Raw genomic sequence first — 25,730 nt, 5'->3', positions numbered from 1 at the left:
ATATTCTTGTCAGTTTTATTTTTTTTACCCATCTACCAATAGGTGCCCTTCTTTGCGAACCATTGTAAAACCTCACTGGTTTTTGTGGTTGAATCTGCTCAACTGAGGGATCTGACAGATAATTGTATGTGTGGGGTACAGAGATGGGGTAGTCATTTAAAATTTGTAAAAACTATTATTGTAGAGTGAGTCCATGCAACTTATTAAGCACATGTTTACTCATGAACTTATTTAGGTTTGCCATAACAAGACATGAGCTTTTCATTAATTAATTTGTAAACATTTCTAAAAACATAATTCCTTTTTGACATTATTGGGTATTGTGTGTAGACCAGTGACAGAAATTCAAAATGTATGCATTAACTTCAGGCTGTAACAAAACCAAATATTGGAAAAAGTCAAGGTGTGTGAATACTTCCTGAAGGCACTGTATACCACCACCCAAAAGGGCACTCAGCGGTTGGGAGGGCATGTGCTCAGCACAGGTAGACTACCCATCTGTGCACCTGGCATTAACTTCCTGGCTAAAAATAAAGATCACATTGGATGCTGTGCAACTGAAAGACTGAATTTAAAGTGATGAGTTGGCTTCTGTCCAAACATAATGTAGGTCAGATATTTTCTTTGAAGATATATACAGCCATTACAAAGGAGAGCTGGTATCAAAGTGCATGTACAACACCTATTGTTAAAGCTGGTCGAAAACAAATGTATTTACTTAAGAGCGGCAACTAGATGGGGCTCAATACAGCTCTCAGTGAGTTGGAATTCTTAACACTGTTCAACATTCTGACCTAATATTTTATGAGCCCTACATTTCTGTTTATGATATGTAGCCTGATATTGAACAGTGAAAAAAGTTCCACAGGTGAATGAGTTTCCCTATACAGATGGGTTACAAGCAGAATGAACAAACATCACACGTCTCCATGTCAACAGCATTCACATGACTTGACAGTAAAACTGTATGTCTGATAACTCAATCTACCCCTTCTGTTCAATTTTACATTGAAAGGAAATATATGTACACTAAACAGGGAAAAGCCCAGAAATGAACTATTCGAGAAAAAATGATTGGACGAGTTGAATTATTCATGATAAAACCAGCCACATACATAAAGAGTTATCTAAACATTTTATTACTAAATAACAATAGCAAATTATCTGTACAACAAATGTTAACAAAGGAAATAAAAATTAAAAACATGAATTCTAAAACCAAAAATAAAACTAAGAACAAGTTCAGAATCATACACAATTCAAGCAAAAACTATCCAAGAAATCCATAGGACTTAATTTCTCTCTCCATATCTACACACGATTCCCTAATTTCTACATGACATCAGCAACATCTGGTCAAAAGCAGGCCTCACATCCTCTTTGTCACACTCTTGAATTTCTGGGAGGTTTTATAGAATATGGACTTTTTCCTCTGAACATCCATGAGGTGGAGATTCCCCTCAGAAACACTCCTCATAACTCTTCTGGGCTCGTTCTCCTCTGACCCTAAGGAGAAACACAATGCTTAGATAGAGCCCCCGTCTGTATGGAGAGCTTCAAATTGAATGTTTTTCCTTTGCAGTGTGAAAAATCCCATTATAATTAAAAAATATATTTTTTAAGTTGGTTATTTTTAGATTACTGAACATGCATAAATCGAACAATAAAACAAATTGCTGTCTAATACACATCACACCAAAAGTATGCAATCGGATGAGAAACCAAATTATGCAATTTTGTCCAAAAGCCAAACAAAATCCTTAAAATGAAAATAAGTGTCCTTCATAACAGGCATATATATATATATATATATATATACTGCTCAAAAAAATAAAGGGAACACTTAAACAACACATCCTAGATCTGAATTAAAGAAATAATCTTATTAAATACTTTTTTCTTTACGTAGTTGAATGTGCTGACAACAAAATCACACAAAAATAATCAATGGAAATCCAATTTATCAACCCATGGAGGTCTGGATTTGGAGTCACACTCAAAATTAAAGTGGAAAACCACACTACAGGCTGATCCAACTTTGATGTAATGTCCTTAAAACAAGTCAAAATGAGGCTCAGTAGTGTGTGTGGGCTCCACGTGCCTGTATGACCTCCCTACAACGCCTGGGCATGCTCCTGATGAGGTGGCAGATGGTCTCCTGAGGGATCTCCTCCCAGACCTGGACTAAAGCATCCGCCAACTCCTGGACAGTCTGTGGTGCAACGTGGCGTTGGTGGATGGAGCGAGACATGATGTCCCAGATGTGCTCAATTGGATTCAGGTCTGGGGAACGGGCGGGCCAGTCCATAGCATCAATGCCTTCCTCTTGCAGGAACTGCTGACACACTCCAGCCACATGAGGTCTAGCATTGTCTTGCATTAGGAGGAACCCAGGGCCAACCGCACCAGCATATGGTCTCACAAGGGGTCTGAGGATCTCATCTCGGTACCTAATGGCAGTCAGGCTACCTCTGGCGAGCACATGGAGGGCTGTGCGGCCCCCCAAAGAAATGCCACCCCACACCATGACTGACCCACCGCCAAACCGGTCATGCTGGAGGATGTTGCAGGCAGCAGAACGTTCTCCACGGCGTCTTCAGACTCTGTCACGTCTGTCACGTGCTCAGTGTGAACCTGCTTTCATCTGTGAAGAGCACAGGGCGCCAGTGGCGAATTTGCCAATCTTGGTGTTCTCTGGCAAATGCCAAACGTCCTGCACGGTGTTGGGCTGTAAGCACAACCCCCACCTGTGGACGTCGGGCCCTCATACCACCCTCATGGAGTCTGTTTCTGACCATTTGAGCAGGCACATGCACATTTGTGGCCTGCTGGAGGTCATTTTGCAGCGCTCTGGCAGTGCTCCTCCTTGCACAAAGGAAGAGGTAGCGGTCCTGCTGCTGGGTTGTTGCCCTCCTACGGCCTCCTCCACGTCTCCTGATGTACTGGCCTGTCTCCTGGTAGCGCCTCCATGCTCTGGACACTACGCTGACAGACACAGCAAACCTTCTTGCCACAGCTCGCATTGATGTGCCATCCTGGATGAGCTGCACTACCTGAGCCACTTGTGTGGGTTGTAGACTCCGTCTCATGCTACCACTAGAGTGAAAGCACCGCCAGCATTCAAAAGTGACCAAAACATCAGCCAGGAAGCATAGGAACTGAGAAGTGGTCTGTGGTCACCACCGGCAGAACCACTCCTTTATTGGGGGTATCTTGCTAATTGCCTATAATTTCCACCTGTTGTCTATTCCATTTGCACAACAGCATGTGAAATTTATTGTCAATCAGTGTTGCTTCCTAAGTGGACAGTTTGATTTCACAGAAGTGTGATTGACTTGGAGTTACATTGTGTTGTTTAAGTGTTCCCTTTATTTTTTTGAGCAGTGTATATATATATAAAAAGAAGCATATTCTGGCCTGGCCCTGCCCTGAACTTTGTGTTGCAGCTGACAGATGTAGGCATAAGCTCTGAGTGTAAGCACCACTAACTGAATTGAACATGGAGATTTTAGAGGGGGAAATAGCCACACATTTCATATATTTTTATAAATAGCAAATTAAAGCAAACTACACTCTTTCTCTGGGTCACTTCAGGGGAGAAATACTGGTATTGTTGCACTCACCAGCAAAACGACGCACTCTTAGTGGTCTGCTTGCTACTACTGTGGGGTCCTGCTTTATGCGCTTGGGTGCTGAAAGGATTTCCTGCTCTCTGCTGCTGCTACAGGGGGAGATGGAAACACAAGAGATGAAATGTGTTAATGTCTGAGCAGCACAACACTTCCTTCCCTGATCCTTCACTAATACTCAAAATACATTTCTGTCACAACCACACTTACCAATTCATTTTGCGTTTGCCCTGCACAGCCGAAGTCATGGCCATGTAGGTCTTGCCATGTCGGATGTCCAACAGAGACGGTATCGTCAGTCTGCGGGAAACAACAAGTCAGGCAATTTCCTTCTCAATATTTGAACAGTCTCTTACATGTGACCAATTCAAATAAACAGACTGGAATGAGTACAGCACTCTGTTACGTTAGACAATTCTGAGCTCTCTCACTGCCACTTGCTCGTACCTAAAACTTAAGAGACAAGGAAAGGGAGCTCAAGGTTTAGAAATAAGTACCTGGAGGGGCTCGAACCCTAATACAATTTCTGCCAGTCTGTCTCCTGGGACAAAATGTGTAAAATAAAAATGTGAATTGTTGTAATAGTAAGAGAGGCAAAAAAATGAATTATACTGAGAAAGTCTTAATCTATGAATATATGCACTGTTTTACATTGTTCAGCAGCTAATATTAAACTGGACTGTTGAAGTGACGGAGTATGATGACCATCTTTGACAATACCACACCCACCTTTTGGGGGGTTTGCTCATGTCATTGGCTTGGGGAGCCTGCTGTTGGCTTGGACTCAAGGGGCACGAAGACTCCGCTTGAAGATTGGGGCTACATTGGTAAAGGACGACGGCAGCATTGGCAAGAGCTGCTTCATTGTCTTCATCTTCAATGTCAAATGTCATGTTGGGGTCATTGACTGCAGAGTGCTGGAGAGGCAGGAGTGAAGGCCTGTTGAGTGTACCACTGGCCTCTGGAGTGTAGAGCAGTGGAAACATCCCCTCCTGTCTTAAGACCTCCTGGAGGACCATGGGAACCTGCGCTGAGGTGGAGACAACACTCCCAGGGTTTGGTGGAGACACTGCCAGCTTCCTCCTGGTAGGTTTCTTGGGAATGGGTTCCATCACTGTCACCTGGGCCGCTGGGCCTAGAAAACAACATCAATAGGATTAATTTTTTATGAAGAAGCCACAAAGAACCTAACAAAGTTTGGCCTATGCATGATCAAATAAATTGCTATCAAGTTACACAACACACTTCATCAAGGTCAATTCCATTTCAATACAGTCCAATCCATGTACTGCGAATTGACAATTAGAGGATTTTTCAATTTAGGCCTAGCTCTACAAATCACTTATTGAATTGACCTCAACCCTGACTTCTATAAAAAATAAAAAAATAAAACATTTCTGTAAAGTAATTTAGAAACATCCTCCACCAAGCACTTACATGGAAGTGTATACACCTTGAATGTATTCACTGTGTTAAGACCTTTGGAATGTTGCGGATATAAAAAGGTAAAGAGTTCTATATTTTATTTGACAAACAGTCACATCTGTTCTGCACACAGTTATATGGGAGCGTTCTATAAACTTGCTTCTCCCTGAACAGGGTCCATCATGTTCAGCCAGAACACTTTTTCTGTTAGTGGTTGGTGAGGCCTTGCTACTTGGTTCACTAGTTTGAGCTCAAGTGCAAGATAAGAATGCATTATCCAGTCTAAATCACAGTAGGCTGTCGGCTTCAGCATGTGGGTATTCACTAACAAATCAAATGTATTTATATAGCCCTTCTTACATCAGCTGATATCTCAAAGTGCTGTACAGAAACAAAGCCTAAAACCCCAAACAGCTGGCAATGCAGGTGTAGAAGCACGGTGGCTAGGAAAAACTCCCTAGAAAGGCCAAAACCTAGGAAGAAACCTAGAGAGGAACCAGGCTATGAGGGGTGGCCAGTCCTCTTCTGGCTGTGCCAGGTAGAGATTATAACAGCACATGGCCAAGATGTTCAAATGTTCATAAATGACCAGCATGGTCAAATAATAATAATCACAGTAGTTGTCGAGGGTGCAACAAGTCAGCAACTCAAGAGTAAGTGTCAGTTGGCTTTTTCATAGCCGATCTTTGAGAGTATCTCTACCGCTCCTGCTGTCTCTAAAGAGTTGAAAACAGCAGGTCTGGGACAGGTAGCACGTCCGGTGAACAGGTCAGGGTTCCAGCAGGTCTGGGACAGGTAGCAGTAGTTCGTCATAGCAACGTCATACATGGCCCAGGGATTATTATTATTTATTTTTTTAAATCCCATGACAAACGTTTTGGCTCGAGGTCCACATGGGGATTTCGAAATTCAACGGAGGTCAGCACAGATTTTTTAATGACCGATTTATCTAAATCGATTTACGGTCATGAAAAAGAGCAGTTATTTGAAAATAGATACAGTTGAAGTCAGAAGATTACATACACTTAGGTTGGAGGCATTAAAACTCGTTTTTCAACCACTCCACAACTCGCCAACTCTGAACTGGCCTCAGACAAGAGAGCTAGTTTTATTTCCAGCGCTGCATTACAAAGCACTACAATTGTTCCATATGCCTACCCAAACCTCTGTGACCTGTGTATCCACTATACACAGGCCCCATTACTTATGAATGCATTTATTGGGTCGATGCATTGTTAGCTGCCCCCCACGACTGTCAAAATAAACACAAAACCGCTAGGGGGATCCATGGTGGCATAAGCATACCTGCAACAAGAAATAAATAAATAGCGGTACATACAGTTGAAGTTGGAAGTTTACATACACTTAGTTGACTTAGACAGATTATTACTTGTTTACAGAGAGATTATTTCACTTAAATCACAATTCCAGTGGGTCAGAAGTTTACGTGCCTTTAAACTGCTTGGAAAATTCCAGAAAATGATGTCATGGCTTTAGAAGCTTCTGATAGGCTTATTGACATCATTTGAGTCAATTGGAGGTGTACCTGTGGATGTATTTCAGGCCTACCTTCAAACTCGGTGCCTCTTTGCTTGACATCATGGGAAAATCAAAAGAAATCAGCCAAGACCTCAGAAAAATAATTGTAGACCTCCACAAGTCTGGTTCATCCTTGGGAGCAATTTCCAAATGCCTGAAGGTACCACGTTCATCTGTACAAACAATAGTACGCAAGTATAAACACCATAGGACCACGCAGCCATCATACCACTCAGGAAGGAGACGCGTTCTGTCTAATAGAGATGAACGTACTTTGGTGCGAAAAGTGCAAATCAATCCCAGAACAACAGCAAAGGACCTTGTGAAGCTGCTGGAGGAAACAGGTACAAAAGTATCTATATCCACAGTAAAACGAGTCCTATATCGACATAATCTAAAAGGCTGCTCAGCAAGGAAGAAGCCATTGCTCCAAAACCGCCATAAAAAAGCCAGACCACAGTTTGCAACTGCACATGGGGACAAAGATCATACTTTTTTGGAGAAATGTCCTCTGGTCTGATGAAACAAAAATAGAACTGTTTGGCCATAATGACCATCGTTATGTTTGGAGGAAAAAAGGGGACGCTTGCAAGCCGAAGAACACCATCCCAACCGTGAAGCACGGCGGTGGCAGCATCATGTTGTGGGGGTGCTTTGCTACACTTCACAAAATAGATGGCATCAGGAGGCAGGAAAATTAGGTGGATATATTGAAGCAACATCAAGACATCTGTCAGGAAGTTAAAGCTTGGTCGCAAATGGATCTTCCAAATGGACAAAGACCAGGGCATACTTCCAAAGTTGAGGCAAAATGGCTTAAGGGCAACAAAGTCAAGGTATTGAAGTGGCCATCACAAAGCCCTGACCTCAATCCTATAGAAAATGTGTGGGCAGAACTGAAAGCGTGTGCGAGCAAGGAGGCCTACAAACCTGACTCAGTTACACCAGCTCTGTCAGGAGGAATATGCCAAAATTTACCCAACTTCTTGTGGGAAGCTTGTGGAAGGCTACCCGAAACGTTTGACCCAAGTTAAACAATTTAAAGGAAATGCTACCAAATACTAATTGAGTGTATGTAAACTTCTGACCCACTGGGAATGTGATGAAAGAAATAAAAGCTGAAATAAATAATTCTCGCTACTATTATTCTGACATTTCACATTCTTTAAATAAAGTGGTGATCCTAACTGACCTAAAACAGGGAATATTTACTAGGATTAAACGTCAGGAATTGTGAAAACCTGAGTTGAAATTTATTTGGCGAAGGTGTATGTAAACATCCAACTTCAACTGTATGTCCATTACAATTTCTACATACATTCTATCTAGTCTTAGACATTCGTGTGGTCTGGAGTGTTATTTTATACCCCAAATAATCACCCTCTTGAGAACTTTGACCCCTGTGTTAGAGCACCATAATCATATTTTAAGAAAATCAATCACATCTGAATAGATCTTAGTTGGCGACGGTATAAAAATAAGACAGATTATCACTACCATGTAAAAACAGAAAGGAGAAGTCCATGTCTGCAGTATGCCTAATATGGGTTCTCATCTTTTGGCAGTTGGAGAAGTGTAGAGGTAGCCAAAGAAAGTGAACCTGGTGACCTTTACACAGTGCAGACATTAATCAGAGGTGTAAGGGAGTAAGGGCCGGGACACATTCATGCCCACAAATTGAGTTTCACCAGTCCCGACAAGCCCAGCTACTGTGACATGGAAGGTGGCTAAGTAGGGGAAAGAAGAAAATGAATCAAATCGAGTAAGGCAAAAGAAAAATATAATTTGATGTTTCAAAGAAACCAGGACTTAAAAGCCCAGTGCAGTCAAAAACACGATTTTCAGAGTGTACTGCGCCTGGCCCGCCACAGGAGTCGCTAGTGTGCGATAGGACAATGACATCCCTGCTGACCAAACCCTCCCCTAACCCGGATGACGCTGGGCCAATTGTGCACTGCCCCTTGAGTCTCCTGGTTGTGGCCGGCTTCGACAGAGCCTGGACCCAAACCCAGAATCTCTAGTGGCGCAGCTAGCACTGCGATGTAGTGCCTTAGACCACTGCCACTTCAAATCTTTTATCTTGCCTATTCAGCCCCAATGGCACACATACACAAGCCATGTCTCAATTGTCTCATAAATCCTTCTTTAACCAGTCTCCTCCCATTCATCTACAGTGATTGAAGTGGATTCAATAAGGGACTATATCTTTCACATGGATTCACCTGGTCAGTCTGGTCAGTGTTCATACAGTTTTGTAAACTCAGTGTATACTTCCACACTATGAGGTTGGAATAACTGTTTAATAAGAGCTGTTTGAAAAGACAGAAATTTAAGAGTGTTTTGGTGGGATGGAGTTTTGGCCTGCCCTGTGACATCGCCAGGCGGTAAAAGTTAATAGACTAATAAGAGAGTTCCAAACCATTCTGCCAATAACAGCTAGTTTTCCCCTCCCCACTCAGTCTGAGTGTCTGAGTGGACTGAGTGGGGAGGGGAAAACTAGCTGTTATTGGCAGAATGGTTTGGAACTCTCTCTCCCAGACAGTCTTAGAACAATTCTTGCTTGAGAAATTGCTCTTCGATAAGAAGCTATTTTTGCTTCTTTTTGACAATTTTTATGGAATACAATCACAGTAAGATGACTTAATTGTTATCCAGAAATGAATTGATATGGAGATAAAATCTGCTGCATTGGACCTTTAACCAATCAAGCAAACATAACAAGGCCACATAAAATCCTTATGGAACACAAAGCAAGGAATGAGGGAAAACAACTTATGACCGGCAAAGCAGGAGTAGACACTATGAGTATCCTATGATTATCCTATGATTAGTCCTAAGTTATTTCATGGTATAAGTGGTTCACAAATCACTAGCCATACTGGATGACTCACACGCTTAGAAACCTGTCGTATAAAGGATACAGCTACACTGAATGGATCACCATATTAGTCATCAGTGAGGATGAGTCATACACACTACATACTGTTAATTATTGGTCATTTGATCAAGACTAACTTAGATACAACTAACTTTACATACAACTGATTAAATGGGAATAATTGATATAGGCTACATAATTCATTTTTAATATACACCAGTCGTTTTAATATATATGTCTTCCATTAACCGGCCTAAATGTTATGAATAGAACTTTGGGATTTAATTATGTAATAAGAGCTTAAACGTATTAACATGAATAAATATAATGTTTTACGAGAATAGGTAGACTATGATAAAACCTGGCTGAGATTGAGGATTATGTCACCAAAAGAACGTAAGCAGGGTTGTTAGAGTTTAAAAGCTGGCGTGTAAGAGTAAAGTGGAGAGCACGTTGCATCAGAGCACGAGGAGGCAGACACTTGTTGCAGTGAGACACTGCGGCTGCATCATTTACATGCTGCTGACCACAGCCATGTGACTCCGCTTCCTACCTACTACATTTTACTGAGGAGGAGGCAATTCCCAGAAATGTGAGCTGTGTGGTAGTGGATTTGACATATCAATTTGCCTACTCTAACCCCCCCCCCCACAGACAAAATAGAACAACCAACTAAATTGTTTAATGTAGAAGCTTTTAAGTGACAATGCTCACATTTTTAACAACATATTTGCGTATCATAAAAGGGAGGAGGAGATATAGAAGATTAATGGACCTATTTATTCATGTGAAGAGCAGAATGCAATATTTAGGGAATTTGAGTCACAGCTCAGATAGCAAGGCAGGATGAGGGGACAGTGATAAATGGTACTGCTTCTCTGACGGAGATCTGGCCCGGCAATAAATGGCAGCCAAGTTCTTTCAATCACATATTTTTGGCTTGTAGGATTAATACATGCATGAGGTGCTATTTCTGGTGGAGACAGCGCCGTATTAGGGTCGCTTGGCTGCTGCCTCCCTCTTTATAGCGCTGCTGCTGTTCTTGCTGACGGGGCAGGGCGTTTACGCTTGCCTTGCCTACCTTCTTTTCCCTGCAGTGAATTTACATTTTCATGAATGAGGTTTAAGCAGGCTGGGTTGGGAGGGCTGGATGCTGGATTGACTGAGTACAAAATATGGAGGAAAGGGGGAGGGGGGCAAGGAGGGAGAGAGTGATCGAGCAGGAAAAAGTAAGACTGGCACAGAACGAGGTTGCAGGGGAGAGAGAGAGAGAAGAGTGATTGAAATTGTGTGGGCCATCCTGTGCTGAAGGGAGATAAAGGGATGGGTACAAGGCATTGGACTGGCGGGGTGCAGAACCCTATTGAGAGGGTCATGTGTGGTGACCTGCCCTCGTATCCACTTAGAGATGGTGCGGTAATAAAAAGGTTGGAGAGGGAGGATCGCCATACTCAATTGTTATCAAGCTCTGATGCTAGTTACACAAACACAGAATAAAACAAAGATTTCACACGAACAGGTAACATGATTTGGACAAGATCTTATTTCATATCAAAAGCGGAAATCATAGTCCACAGAAGCGATAGTCCAGTGTCCCATTGTGACATAGCTACCTGGCTCTGAGACCGCCATCTGCAGGGGACACAAAGCCCGAACACACACCTCCCTACAATTCCCAACCAACGCGTCTCCGGTACGCATCCTCTATTCATTTGAATGTGTTGACAATTGGAGAAACCGCTTGAGCTGCACTCAGAATGAGAAAAGTATGAAAGCTAACGGTCCAATATTCTAGAAAACTGCAGTGTATATGTGTGCCGGTTTTGGACTATGATAAACCCTTAAGTTAAGGACATTCATGTAATTCACAAAAAGACATTCTTAAGTCGATAAGACATGCAAAAAGTAGGGCTATGACACTCATGGAATTTTGGATGACGGATATTGGTCAGCCAAATGACCGTGATCACAGCTCGAATAGCAAAATAAAATACACACATCTTCTCCTCTGCTCTGCTCCTGACTGCATGTGCTGCTGCCGGTTTTCTACAACACCTTGCTTGTTTCGGCAAAGAGCAAGAAAGTTATCACACTGTTATTAACAGTCAATGTTACCGCAGAAACAGACTCAACTGCACAAATGCCCGGCCGTCCAGTCTTCAGTCAGCTGTTCCACAAAAAACACATTTTAAAACTGTTATGAGGGTTATTTTATTTTCATGACGGTTAAACGGTAATTGTGGCAGCTCTAGTAAAAAGTTAAAAAAAAAATTTTTAAGCAATTTCCTGTTGCGCTGTGGTCATCTGGTGTTGTTTTCTTTAAAACTGTAGCTGACGTTTCCCACAATGTGTTTCAATCAAATGTAGACCACCTGTTCAGCAGAAAATATCATTACAGACAATTTGGACGGCCATATTTCACATACTTCCCTAAAGGTTTTCCCAGTCCTTTTCTTTCTCTAAAGGGGTCTCAAGTGTCATTTCATTTTCACAAAATATCTTTAGTTCCAGACCAGAAAGTCCGCAGTGCTGCACAACTGGAAATCAAATTCTATTTCATGTCGGAATACTTTTTGTAGTTTATTTACAGATTGCCTATTTTATTTTTCCTCGTTTAAGAATCAGTTGAAGTGCCAATTGATGTCCCATCATCTCTTGAGGATGGCAGAAGGGAAACTAAGTTGTTACACTAAACACCAGTGATCAGTGGGAATAAAACAATAAAAAAAACACTTAATCCACAGATCAATACCACTCATGGTCACACTTCAGTTTGACCACTACAGTGGGGATGTTTAATATTGCCAGTTCATTATTTTAACCATTCCAGTCTTTGTGGTCTTCTGAAACAAGCCTTCTCTGTTAACACCCCAAGTTTATACTAGTGAATCCTGAAACCAGTTTTATCACAACTGAAATTGCTGATGAACAATTAACAGCTGAAACAGAGCTTTTACCACAGGAGTGATGACTTTGATGGACATATTTGATCCCCTCTGACTGTCACTATGAAGGATTCCATGTGGCAAGCTGTTAGATTAATGACCAGGTTAGCAGGCCTGAGGGAGAGTAAAGACAGGTTTACCTTTCGATGATGGATTGGGTTGAAGGCGCAGCGAGACTCTCCTCTTATGTTTCTCAGCACCTGAGTGACAGACAACAGTATGTTCAACAACACAGCCTCCTTCATGAATACCATGCCACCCCCCCAGTTATCAACACAACACACAGCATGACTAGCATCACAGCTCAGCCTGCACAGTTATCAATAGAACAGACACAATCGTGTCTCAGCATTTGGCTGTGGCAAATGTGAATAGTCATCATGAACTGCGCAGCAGAATCTGTTGTACACTTGCCTGGTTAAAGAATGGATAGCCCTTTACACTTGTATCCGCATATGGGATGAAAATGGCAGATTTGGACATTGATAAGCTCCTAAATTGGAACGTAATGGTTGTACAGTAACATGCTATACATGATGTCAGATCTCAGGCTCTGCACTTCACAGCTCTGTATGGATTTTGACTGAAAGCCATTCTGAACTTGAGCACCGTACACAACAAAAAGTGGCCCCCATCCCTCCCGCTAATTGGGCAACTTTAGAAAATGTTCTGTCTGAGTGAGGGAAATGCTGTAAATTGCAAGGATGTATTTTGAAAGATGAGACGCTAAGGATTATAATAAATACCGCTTTGATGTCATACAAGCATGCACTTCACATATCATAAAACTCATGTAATATACATTGTCAACATTTATGATTACTATGTTTGATGTACAGTTACAAGATAACATGGCGTTATACCCTGGGTTGTCCTGAACAGAATGAGCTGGTTTGTTGTATTTGCAGCAGACCACGCATTTGAATTTACTCATGAATCCATTCCCTGCACACAAAATGACAATCTGTTTCTCTGAATTGCTTTGTGAAAGCCTAACACTAAGATCCTATTTTATAATTTTGCTACTCATATTGGCAATAGAACAAGCGCTCAAATTTCACCCACCTGACCCAGATTGTGATTTATAAAAATGGACAGTTTTTTGGATTGTGTAAGCAACAATAATTGTGTAAAGGTGAGGATGCAGGGCTGTATTCCAGATAAAACAACTACAAGTGTGCTTGCTCTAATTCCTAAAGAGAGCTCAAAAAAGCGATGTATAGTTGAGGACTTCTGAGTCATAAAACTGCATTGAAATTAATTTGGAACTGTGCACACTTGAGGTGTGTGACCACTTGGAAACATCAGTTAGACCTCCCACTCAAACCTATGTAATGTTTTTGTCTTTTGTTGCACTTATCTCAAATTTCCCAAGAATATTCTTAGCATTTTACTGTGGGGAGAATTTTCGGATTTTGTTAAAAAAACAAATGCGGCAAATAATTACAGTAAATTTAAAAACGCACATAAAATCAACGGTGTAATGTTTGGATTGAGTCTTGTGTCAGCTGAACAGTTGGCCTAACCTTAAGACTAATCATTTTCCCATAATCTCCACTGTTCCCTTTACATTTCTACCATGGTTATACATTTTCATATTTTTTTCTTTTTCTGTAAGAAACATTTACATTTAGCTCTATCCCTATCTAATTCCCACAAGTGTAAGGGGTTAAAAGTTCAATGCAGCCATTTTTATCAAAATATGAAATCATTTCATGGGTAACAAGTAAGTTCCTTACCTTGATTTTAACCATTTAAATTGAAAACAAAGAAACAAAAATAGCTTCTTAGCAAAGAGCAATTTCTCAAGCAAGAAGTTTTCTAGGACTGTCTGGGGGTGGCCTGAATGGGGAAGGGAAAACTAGCTGTTATTGGCAGAGAGGTTTGGAACTCTTTCTTATTAACTAATTTACCACTTGGTGATGTCACCAGGCAGGCCAAAATGCTATCCCACCAAAACAGGCAGAGATTTAGGCAGTCTTTTCTTAAACTAAAAGGGAATTATCGTAATTTTTACAATTTCATAGTGTGGATATATACATACATACATACATACATACATACATACATACATACATACATACATATATAAAAATGCAGAAAATCACATTTTTGACTACACTGGGCCTTTCAATATATGTAGCTTTAAATAATTAATAACAGTAGTCTTCAGGATAGTCATTGCAAGGTGAAAACGGAGGGAATAGAACAAACAGATCTGGTATCATACATTTGTGCTCATGGCGTGTAAAAGGGGGGTCAAATTACAGGATATCACTCAACTACAAGCACAAGTGGACATTGGCCAAAAATACAAAATAAAAGATACAGGGAAACAAGCATGTGACGGGGACAGGTGCGGGGTGCACCTGCTGACATTTGATGGACAGCAACATAGTAATTAAGTATTGCTGGCCAGCTTTGGTTCACGCTCCATTGTCTCCTAGGGGCTGAATGTCATGAAAGGAGGCCTGATGGCGCACTGGTGCTGGGTTATACAGGGTGTGATAGGACCTGGAGAATGGTGGCTCCTGTGTGTGTAGGCTCCCATGATCAATAGTAAATAGAGCCCAATAGCCCAGGGCCACCAGATATTGCTGTATGGCCACTGGTGGCCTGAAAATAAAGCACTACAATAGATGATTAAACAGTGGACCAGGAGATTATACTACAAAGCAAGATCAATGGCCAGCTAACTTGGCAAAATATATTTAGATTTTCTAGAAAGAATGGGCATGGTAGTATACCCCTCAGGTGGGAATTACATGTCACTGTTGTCACAGGGAGTTGAAGCTAATTCTGCGTTTTTTAAGACAACTAAGGTGTGAAGTCATGACTTACTACTGCAGGGACTGTTTTGATGGGGACAGATGAGGTGTGAAAATGATAGGATGGGCGCGAGCTCTGGCCTAAGCCTGGAACCCTCAGCCTGGGTCTCCTCGTCCTTCTGCTCCCCTGCCTTCTCCTGATCGGCCCACACCACACCCCTCTCCCTGAGGACCAGGTGCTCCAGGTCCTGGTTCTCAGCCTCGTCGGCAGCTGTGACCAGGCCCAACCCCCTCAGCGTCCAGTACTGTCTGCTGTATGCAGGCAGCAGCATGTGCACCATTCTGAACAGAAGAAAGCATGAAACTCAGGCTTAAAAGATGTTCTGTTGAGTCAGTATCACAATTTATAGTGTAAAAGGTGCCAAAGTTAATTTTGTTGCATATGTATGCAACACCGAGTATAGTATAATTCAAAAGACTAATACTCTCTATTCACTAAGTCATATAAGTAACCAACAACGACACTGTACATTCTCTGGAGGTATTGTTCGACACAGGTATGGATGGCACACAGCCATTCATACTCACATAGTACAGTGCGAGTCACTACTCATACTCAATTATTCATAAATATTATTTAATATCATTTCCATCTTAATATGCCTGTGTCTACCTGACCATATTTGCCCATTCATGTAGGATTAGGCCTGAAAATACCTTCTAAAACATGTAGCAATATCTGTACAACAGATGTTGTAAAGTGGATTAAGTCCACTTTACAGGTCTGAAAAGTCTAACAAACCCCTTTAAGACTTAAGGCCATCTTATGGTAATATCACTGCATTTCCACTCTCTGTCTTCAATGGATACAGGTGGATGATTCAACTCTGATATGTAATTCCAGGCTTTTGTTCCAGCCCTGCTGTAGCATATCAGACTCCAGCAATCAGCTGCTCAACAGGAACAAAAGCCTGCACACGCAGTAGCTCTCCGGCTGGAGCGTTGGCTTGGCCACATGTTTTACACAGGAAGTGAAGTATTTTTCCACTGTATTGCTGGGGTAAAGAGTATCAAATACTACAATGAATATCGGTATCGAAGTCCAAATGTTGGTATGGTGACAACATTACGTGTTTAACCCTGTAAAAGAAAAATGACCTACTTTTTAGTCTGTTTATTCTCCTGGTCCTGGATGCCGATGAGGTGGGTCATTTGCTCAATGTGCTGCTTGAGATCCTCTACCTGTAGCTGGAGCCTGTGGCAGCGAAGGTCCTTCTGGAGTACCTGAGGGGGAAAGGGGAAAGTGGAAGAGCTGGTGAAATGACCATGAGGGAACATATTGAGTAACCCTGACCACAGCTAGAGAACAAGCTGGCAGGGAGTCATCAGTGACGCACAAGACAATGAGTCTTGAGGGGTTTATTTTGTGCCATGCTTCATCTCTGAGAACCTGTCTTCTGGGTAAAAAAAAAAAAGCTGTCATCCACCTCTGACGTAAAAGAGTATACGAAACGACAGCAGAGAACATTTGACAAGCGGATGAATCATTGTTCTGTGCCACTTCCTAGAAGAGGGATGAGAAAGAGGAAAAAAAACATCTACATGGTTTAGGTAACTGGCTGTGTGAGGGATGCGTAAAGATCATTGATCCACTCACCTTAATCATCCACCAGTGAACAAGAGCAATAAAATAAACAGTTCTAATTACCAGGAGAACAGATGGAAGAAAACAAACTGTCACAACAGTTGAGACGTATTTGCAAAAACAAACAAACCAAAAGTTAAAAAAACAAAAGGTTGCATAGAGTAAAATTCCTGTGACACGTTCCCATCCCTTCTAAAATGTTCTCTGGGAGATGAAAAACAACATTTAAAAGGGATAGTTCACCTTAACTATAAGTAGAACCATTTCAACGTATAATTAGCAATTCGTTTATTATATGGATCTGATCCAGCAACCAAAAATATGGCTCAGTTTAGGTAGCTTACAATTAGCAGCATTGTCAATAAATCTTCCCAATCCCTCCAGGATTTTGTGAGGATTTTCTGTGATATTTGCGGGGCAACAATGCACTGACGAGGGGAAAAAAAGTGTGTGTTGACGTGTGGCTTGATCCTCAACACGGGGGCCCCTCAGGGGTGCATGCTTAGTCCCCTCCTGTACTCCCTGTTCACCCACGACTGCGTGGCCAAGCATGACTCCAATACCATCATGAAGTTTTCCGACGACACAACAGTGGTAGTCCTGATCACGACAACGATGGCCAGCCAATAGGGAGCAGGTCAGAGACATGGCAGTGTGGTGCCAGGACAACAACCTCTCCCTCAACGTGAGCAAGACAAAGGAACTGATTGTGGACATACCCAACAAACTATCATGGTCCAAACACACCAAGAAACTTGTGAAGAGGGCACAACAATGCCTTTTCCCCCCCTCAGGAGACTGAAAAGATTTGGCATGGGTCCCCAGATCTTCAAAAAGTTCTACAGCTGCACCATCGAGGGCATCCTGACCGGTTGCATCACCGCCTGGTATGGCAACTGCTCGGCATCTGACCGAAGATGCTACAGAGGGTAGTGCGTATGGACCAGTACATCACTGGGGCCAAGCTTCCTGCCGTCCAGGACCCATATACTAGGCAGTGTCAGAGGAAGGCCCCAAAAAATTGTCAAAGACTCCAGTCACTAAAGTCATAGACTGTTCTCTCTGCTACCGCACAGCAAGCAGTACCGGAGTGCCAAGTCTAGGTCCAAAAGGCCCCTTAACATCTACCCCCAAGCCATAAGACTGCTCAACATTTAATCAAATGGCTACCCGGACTATTTACATTGACCCCCTCCCTTTTGTTTTTACACTGCTGCTACTCGCTGTTTATTATCGATGCATAGTCACTTTACCCCTACCTATATGGTCAAATTACCTCGACTAACCTGTACCCCCGCACATTGACTCGGTACCGGTACCCCCTGTACATAGCCTAGTTACTGTTATTTATTGTGTAACTTAAAAAAAAAAAAAAACTTTCGTTTATTTAGTAAATATTTTCTTAACTCTATTTCTTGAACAGCATTGTTGGTTAAGAGCTTGTAAATAAGCTCTTCATGTGACAAATACAATTTGATTTGAATTGCGAGCCCTCTTTTTGTACGGCAGTGATGGGTCAGCTTTATGCGATAATGTAGCCTTGTTTTTACTGTTTTATGCAGAAATACTGTGGTGATTGGTCAAATCTGCAAGCCCTCACATAATATGCATGGAATTGTTGATTTAGTAAAAAAAACACAAAAAACACGATCACGGAATCCTGGAGGGACCATCTTCCTCTACATCTCCCCTACCAGTACATGAACATAATAACCCATATACCACACCACTCTAACACCACCCCTGGGTCAAGCTCTACCATATCTCCTGACCCCTCCAGCAGTTGCCTCACCACTGGTGGATGGGAGTCCTGTCCCAGTAGCTTCACGTCATTCTCCACGCGGTGCAGCCAGCCGTCGTTCTCAAGGAAGCGCAGCTCAGCCTCCTTCAGCCTCTTACAGATGTGCTGCTGCTGTGTGAGCAGGGAAGCCAGCTTGCGCTCGTGCTTGCAGGTGGCCTATTCAACAACAGAGCCTATCAGATTGGGATATGACAAAGGAGTGTATGCACTTTAAACATCCATCTATCACTGGTACATCATAAAAGACAAGCTCCTTCTGGGACCATTTTCTGGCTAAAATGACATGGTGATAAGCAGGGTCTTTTTCAGACCTTCTCAGTCTTGTCTTTGGCACCGAAGAGCTGGGCCTGCTGGTTGCACTCCTCGCTGTGGCGCTGACGTAACTCGTTCTCCTTCAGCTGCCGCTCCAGAACAAGGTGCTCCCTCCTGATCTGAGTACGGCTGGAGAAAATGCTCTGTAGGGACTCTGACACCCTGTCCAGAAATAGGGGCAACCAGCCAGTTATTGTTAAATGGAGTCTTTGCTTAATAATGGAGGGCAAAGGTTTATAAAAATAAAAAATTTCAGTGTTTGCCCAAAAATGTTCAGTGTTTGCCAAGTAAAAATACTATGTCATGTTATTGTACAACTCAACAGGTTGAACAGTGTTCAAATCAGGCAGCTGCCCTGGATCACCCTCAGCAGCTTTCATCCAATAAGGCAGAGGCCTTGCAACAATGTCTCATTCTGGTAAAGGAAGAGGGATATGCAGGTAAATAAATAAACAGACAGTGGAGAGCAGCCGCTGAGATGTGACTGCACTCTCCAATGTAACCCCTGTGACGTAGGAGCCGCCGTGGCCTTGCCAGACTGATGAATTTTTAATTGTGTGAGAAGCATGCTGCCTCTCTTCAGAGCCTCACATTGTGCGAGTTGTGAATTCTGATGCCGGTGAATGAAATGCGTGGGAATGAGACTCATTCAGCTCCTCCCCCCCCTTCCCTTTCCCTCTCTCCCTTTTTAAACAGACGCCACTGCAGCGCTTGGAGGGGAGTGAAGGAAGGACGTTTTTAACTAATATCGATATATTATATGTGTAGTTTTATTTTTTATGTGGCTCACAGCTTCCCATATCAAAATTCCAGAGCAAACTCTCCACCCAAAGCCCAGGTCCTTGGGCTTTGTACTTCCCCTCAACATTATAAATTATCTATGGATTTCAATTAAAGTATACAAGTTTAAAGGACACTCAAGTGTGGTTGCATATTACGCATAACAGAACTTGTATTACTGTATAAATACAAGTTTTGCCTTTCGGTTGTTGCATGCACATTGGTTCAAGAAACAAGTACCTACTTGTGAATCTCTGTTTGGTTCTGACTGGAGATGGTATTAGAGCCTCCAGGAACAAGAGGGTCCATCTTCCTCTCCTCATACTCTTTCAACAACTTCTTCAACTGAACGATCTGAAATGGCATAAACTGTTGATAAAATGTGAAATGTATGTCCACACATTTTCGGAACCTAAGGGCCTCCAGTCTGTGTAGTAGAGATTGGTGCTTTGTCTTATATTACCTCTTCTCGCTGACTCTCACATATCACTGCATACTGGCCGATGTGACTGTCCAAGCTGACAACATTCCTCTTGAGCTAAAGAACAGGTAGATTCATGTAAAAATGTATGGAAGGAGAAAGAGAGGCATTACAAACAGAAATATTGTAAGAAATGCCATGTTTCACTATCAAAACCACCTCTGAACTCATGTTTGGCTTTTAAAAACAGAGTTTATTACAAATTAAGGTACACTAAGGAGAGCACGGCCAAAGAGGCCTAAGTAAATCCTATAACATTGTTGGGATGGGTGAGTAGTTTACTGACCGATGATTTGATCTCTTTGGCCCTGTTGGCGTATTTCAGTGTGTTGTGGGTGTCGTCATAAGATTTGGAGGAGGGGCCAATGTTGGCGATCATGACCGTCCTGCAGTTCCCGCCAAGAGAATCTTTAAGGAGTCGTGTTAGCTTGCTGTCCCTGTATGGTATGTGGGCTTTCTTACTCTGCTAAAATAAATAAAGCAAAAGGAACATTAGCCTGAGAAAAGAGTAAAAGTGCAAAACAGGAAAAGGTTAGGCCTACACATTCAGGTTTGGGATTGGTAAAGGTCTGACAAACCACAGAGAACATAAATGCTTTTTTATTTATACCAATTCATTCCAACTTGCTTGCGTTAAAATGCAATTGACCACAGTCCTATGACCCCTTGGGACTCATACAGTAAATGTCCAGTGACAATGGGACAACACACTAATAATGCTGTATATGGGGCCGTTTTAGAAGTCATACACTGAATGTACAAAACATTAAGAACACCTGCTCTTTCCATGACAGACTGACCAGGTGAAAGCTACGATCCCTTATTGAAGTCACTTGTAAAATCCACTTCAAAATCAGAGTAGATGAAGGTGAGGAGACAGGTTAAATAATTATTTTTAAGCTTTGAGACAATTGACAGATGGATTGTGTATGTGTGCCATTCAAAGGGTGAATGGGCAAGGCATAATACTTAGGTGCCTTGGAACGAGGTATGGTAGTAGGTGCCAGGAAACACCCGTTTGTGTCAAGATCTGCAACACTGCTGGGTTTTTCATGCTCATCATTTTCCTGTGTGTATCAAGAATGGTCCGCCACCCAAAGAACATCCAGCCAACTGTGGGAACCATTGGAGTCAACATGGGCCAGCATCCCTGTGGAACGCTTTCGACACCATGCCCTGACAAATTGAGGGGGTGCAACTCAATATTAGGAAGGTATTCTTAATGTTTTGTATATACACATTCTTATTTTTACTTTGGTAGACAGTAACTATTTGTTTCCATAAACAGTTTCCTGGCAGACAGATACCTTTCATTTCTATAGAATATGAAAACGCCCAAGCACATTATCTTCTGCTGGTGTGAATGTGCTATGTCTGAATTCAGCCTGGCTTCACTAATGGCACAGATGCGTCTTGAGTACATTACATCTGTTCAGGTGAGTCACAGTCGCATGGAGATTCAAATGGCAGGAATTACCAGGAACTTGCAGAGGAAAAGTGATCTGCAATGGGCTGCCCAGCTGTTCTCCCTGGCCGAAACCTACATCTGGAATCAGGAAACCCTTATATTTCCAGCTGATCCTATGGGAGCTCAAAGTTTGCAGCTAAAAGGAGGTTGTCCCAATTAAGCAGAGTTAGTCTTTCGTCAGAGCAGGATTTACAATGTACAGAGAAACAGCCTGAGAGAGAGAGGAAATGGGCCAATGGAGAAAACCACAAAGGCTAAATGTGCAACTGCAATTCATGGCCATGGGACCAGTCCTAGCTGGGACATCAAGGTATCATTCCCTACAGCGAACAATGGTGCCATAATAAAAATACATTTCAGTACTGCGTGGCATGTTTGTGCAGCATTTCCTAAATGCAAGTGGCCTGCTTGTGGAATCCCCAGGGTCAGTGGTAAACCAAGAAGACTCAGTGACAGGTTAATGTATGCAACTGGAATGAAATATTACCCAAATACTTGGCTTGCTAACAGACCAAGCAAGGCTCCTTGAGTCACAGGGAGCTGCTCACTTTTTTTCTGGCAATGACAGAGCAGGGGAGTATTGCTGCCAGTGTGATGTAAAATTGCAATCAATTAAACAACATACAAACTAAATGAAGGCAGAATAAATTAGACTAGACCGACCTAAATATCCACAACAAGAAAAAAAATGATCTTAAAAAAATGCAGTGACCACAGAAATCAGCTGGCACAGCGAAAATGAACAACAGCAAGGGATAACCCTAACACCATTCACCGGTGAGATAAACATATATAATCAGTTGTAACACCACAGTAGTGGGTTCAATTACCGGGACCACCCATAAATAAAATCTATGCACACATGACTAAGTCGCTTTGGATAAAAGTGTGTGGGGGGAATGAACTCAATAGTTTAAAATGACTAAAACCAAATGAAAACTGTGTAGAAATTATAATGATCCTACATTCATACAGTTTCTTGACTGTGTCCAGCTCGCTAATAATCCCATAAATGAAAGCCAGACAATCCGGGAGCATTGAAAATTCCAAAAATGATGGATAGAGGACTATCTTTAGCAAATTTTGATGGCAAGGAAATATACATTTCAGTGCGTCCCTCTGGACTTCGAACACCGCATGCGGCCCCCAGGGCAAAATTAGTTTGACACACCTGTCTTAGTGTTAAATCTAGATATAAGTTTGTGTATTCTCAGTGGTGAGGTAGCAGCACCAAGGCCTGCTCAACATTGCTTACGAGTCTCACAGAAATGCCTGTGGGTGTTATTGTCAAAAGATCAACCACCTTCTTGAATTATATTGAATTCTGTGAGCAGAAACATTTACTTTGAATAATTTCTCATATTCAATAAGAAACATGAATCAAGATGCTTTACACATACCTTAGGGTCAGCCAGAGCATTGATGACATTTCCCAGGGCAAGGAGTGAACGGTTGATGTTAGCGCCTTCCCGTTGACGTGCTCCCTTTGCGTTAGTGGCACTTGCTCGCTCGGAGCCAGCGAGGTCAATCAGGCTCATTTTGGCCACACGGACATTTGGATTAAGGCTGGCCGTCCTGTCCTGTTGTTTCAAGTAAATCTAGTGGGACAAGAACCCCAACAATTTCATCTTCACCTGTTCAGTGACTAAACCTGCTTGCCGTCTGGTAAAGGAGGAAAGGTAGATGACGCCACTCTATTGAAATAGCCTACCTGAAATACAGCATGGGACCGTGACGAGGTGGCATTCATGTCAGTGGGGTGCTGCGTTCTATTCCGATTGCCATAATCCAAAGCTTCAAGGATGTGCTCAGCAGACTTAGGCTACAAAATAGGTCACATGAATACTTTTAAACAAATAAAATCAGTACACATCCATTAAAAATAGATGTAAATTCATTCAACTAAGGAAAAAAGGACAACAAACACACCTGACAGACACAACAAATAACCTGTCGATCACTAACCTGGTGCAGAGTAAGGCCTTGGACAACCACTCCATTCGAGGGGTCCTCCCTCACTGCAAGAGGGCCCACATTAGCCAAGAGGTCCCGGATCTGCTCATTATAGACCTGCAAACCAGTTATGACAAAAACTTGACTGGTTTCTATTGACAATTTAAATTCTGATTGCTCATTAATAAAATGTGTTTCTTTAATTCCCAGGTATGATGGAGGAAGATTATTCCTTGATTTCTGTGTAAATGTATTACTTGTAAAATCAGACAGACAAAACCAAAGTCACCTCAAGATAAGAAAATGCTACATCGAATATTTTCTCTTCCTTGACTTGATCCATACGGTTGAAGAGCTCTGTCATGGTGCGATACATCACACCCGGGTCATTGCTTGAGCCCAACATGGTGTGTGTCTTTCCTGCTCCTGTTGCGCCATAAGCGAAGACTGCAACGTTTCAGAGAAGGATTAGTAATTAAACATGATCAAAACTTCCACTTCAAATTAAAATAAATCTGATTTTGGTAGGTTTAAATGTGACACCAAATCTATTGGAATTTAACTGATAAATGGGGTACAAAGATGTAGGCTACTGTAGTATACTAATGACTATTTCTATAATGGTCCTCTGTACTATGACATTAATTTAAATTAAGCTATTTGCAACACTGTTTTCACAACATCTGTCTCAATGTGCACATAGCCATAGGCCTACTAAATCAGACAGTGTAGTCCTGTAAAGATTAGTAGGCTCAGGCATATTTTATTACCTGTACAGTTAAAGCCATTCAACACTCCATCAAGTATCCTTTTAGTGGTGTTCTCAAAGATATCCACCTGAGAAGAATCCTCCCCAAAAACATTATCAAAGACAAATTTCAGGTCCTTATTGGCTCTCTTGTTGACATCTCTGTTTCGAACTCTTGGTCCCCCGAAAGATGTAATTTGCTGTTCCTTGGGGTCAAATATTAGCATGTGGTTGTCCACAACTTGGACCACATTTCTGAAGTTCTCACACTTCTCATTGTCATTAGTTGGCCGCACACGAACAACCACTTTGACATGGCTGCACACGTCCATGACTCTTCTTATTGTGTATTGATCTAGTTGAGAGAGAGATCACAAGGAAGATGCTTTAGCTGACTAAACTCCACGGTGAAGGATGTTTCTGATATACTCCAATGGAGTGGAGCAGAGCACAGGCTTTGTGGAATTGGGCGTGGCCAGATGTCATTTTTATTTATTTCACCATTATTTAACCAGGTAGGCTAGTTGAGAACAAGTTCTCATTTGCAACTGCGACCTGGCCAAGATAAAACAAAGCAGTTCGACACATACAACAACACAGAGCTACACATGGAATAAACAAACATACAATCAATAATACAGTAGAAAAATCTATATACAGCATGTGCAAATGAGGTAGGATAAGAGAGGTAAGGCAATAAATAGGCCATGGTGGCAAAGTAATTACAATATAGCAATTAAAAACTGGAATGGTAGGATGTGCAGAAGATGAATGTGCAAGTTGAGATACTGGGGTGCAAAGGAGCAAGATAAATAAATAAATACAGTATGGGGATGGGGTAGATTGGATGGGCTATTTACAGATGAGCTATGTACAGGTGCAGTGATCTGTGAGCTGCTCTGACAGCTGGTGCTTAAAGCTAGTGAGGGAGGTAAGAGTCTCCAGCTTAATAAGTAATAACATAGTTAACTACTTGCATTCGACAACGTTACATTTTAAGCAGTGAACATATACAAATATGTTGTATACATAAAGAACAGGGCGACTTGAATGTCTCGTGTAGTCGTCGCCCGTAGTGCCTTGTTGTGGCTAGCTAACATTAGCAGTCAACAAAGAGTCATAGAAGCTCACCTCCGAGCGAAAACAGCAAGTGCTGCGAGTTGCAAAATACATCATAAACATGACTTCTGTTCTGGAGCGAAGTATAATACATCCACAGCTTACCTTTGACTATAATTGTTTCAGATTTGCAATTGTGGCTCGCTAGCAAATACTGCCACTGCTACTTTTTCTCCCAAGACCAGCGCGTCTTTTCAAAAACAAGCCCACTCTTCCTTCGCAACAGCTGATTGGCTATG

At 42.0% G+C, this 25,730-nt stretch overlaps 1 protein-coding gene across 3 annotated transcripts; it reads right to left on the bottom strand.

The window, feature by feature from the left end:
* Positions 1–1,116: 1,116 nt before the first annotated feature.
* On the bottom strand, positions 1,117–25,690 carry LOC106587484 (kinesin-like protein KIF18A). Of its 3 annotated transcripts, none has more exons than XM_014175909.2 (18): positions 25,597–25,690; positions 24,395–24,727; positions 23,914–24,071; positions 23,637–23,741; positions 23,383–23,493; positions 23,072–23,269; positions 20,490–20,669; positions 20,186–20,260; positions 19,967–20,076; positions 18,942–19,104; positions 18,622–18,786; positions 16,347–16,468; positions 15,258–15,526; positions 12,557–12,616; positions 4,359–4,764; positions 3,840–3,929; positions 3,624–3,721; positions 1,117–1,506 (listed from the first exon to the last, which is right to left on the bottom strand). In XM_014175909.2, the coding sequence occupies exons 2-18, from the start codon at positions 24,702–24,704 to the stop codon at positions 1,370–1,372; spliced, it is 2,757 nt and encodes a 918-aa protein (XP_014031384.2). In that variant the 5' UTR covers positions 24,705–24,727; positions 25,597–25,690; the 3' UTR covers positions 1,117–1,369. The 3 variants fall into 3 exon arrangements, with proteins under 3 accessions (XP_014031384.2, XP_014031382.2, XP_014031383.2); XM_014175907.2 differs by having other exon boundaries at positions 25,504–25,668; XM_014175908.2 differs by having other exon boundaries at positions 20,490–20,666; positions 25,504–25,668.
* Positions 25,691–25,730: the final 40 nt, after the last annotated feature.

Source organism: Salmo salar, chromosome ssa26, assembly GCF_905237065.1.
Source record: "Salmo salar chromosome ssa26, Ssal_v3.1, whole genome shotgun sequence".
Lineage (NCBI taxonomy): Eukaryota > Metazoa > Chordata > Actinopteri > Salmoniformes > Salmonidae > Salmo > Salmo salar.
The sequence above is the reverse complement of the archived record's forward strand: the minus strand, read 5'-3'. Positions and strand labels throughout refer to the sequence as shown.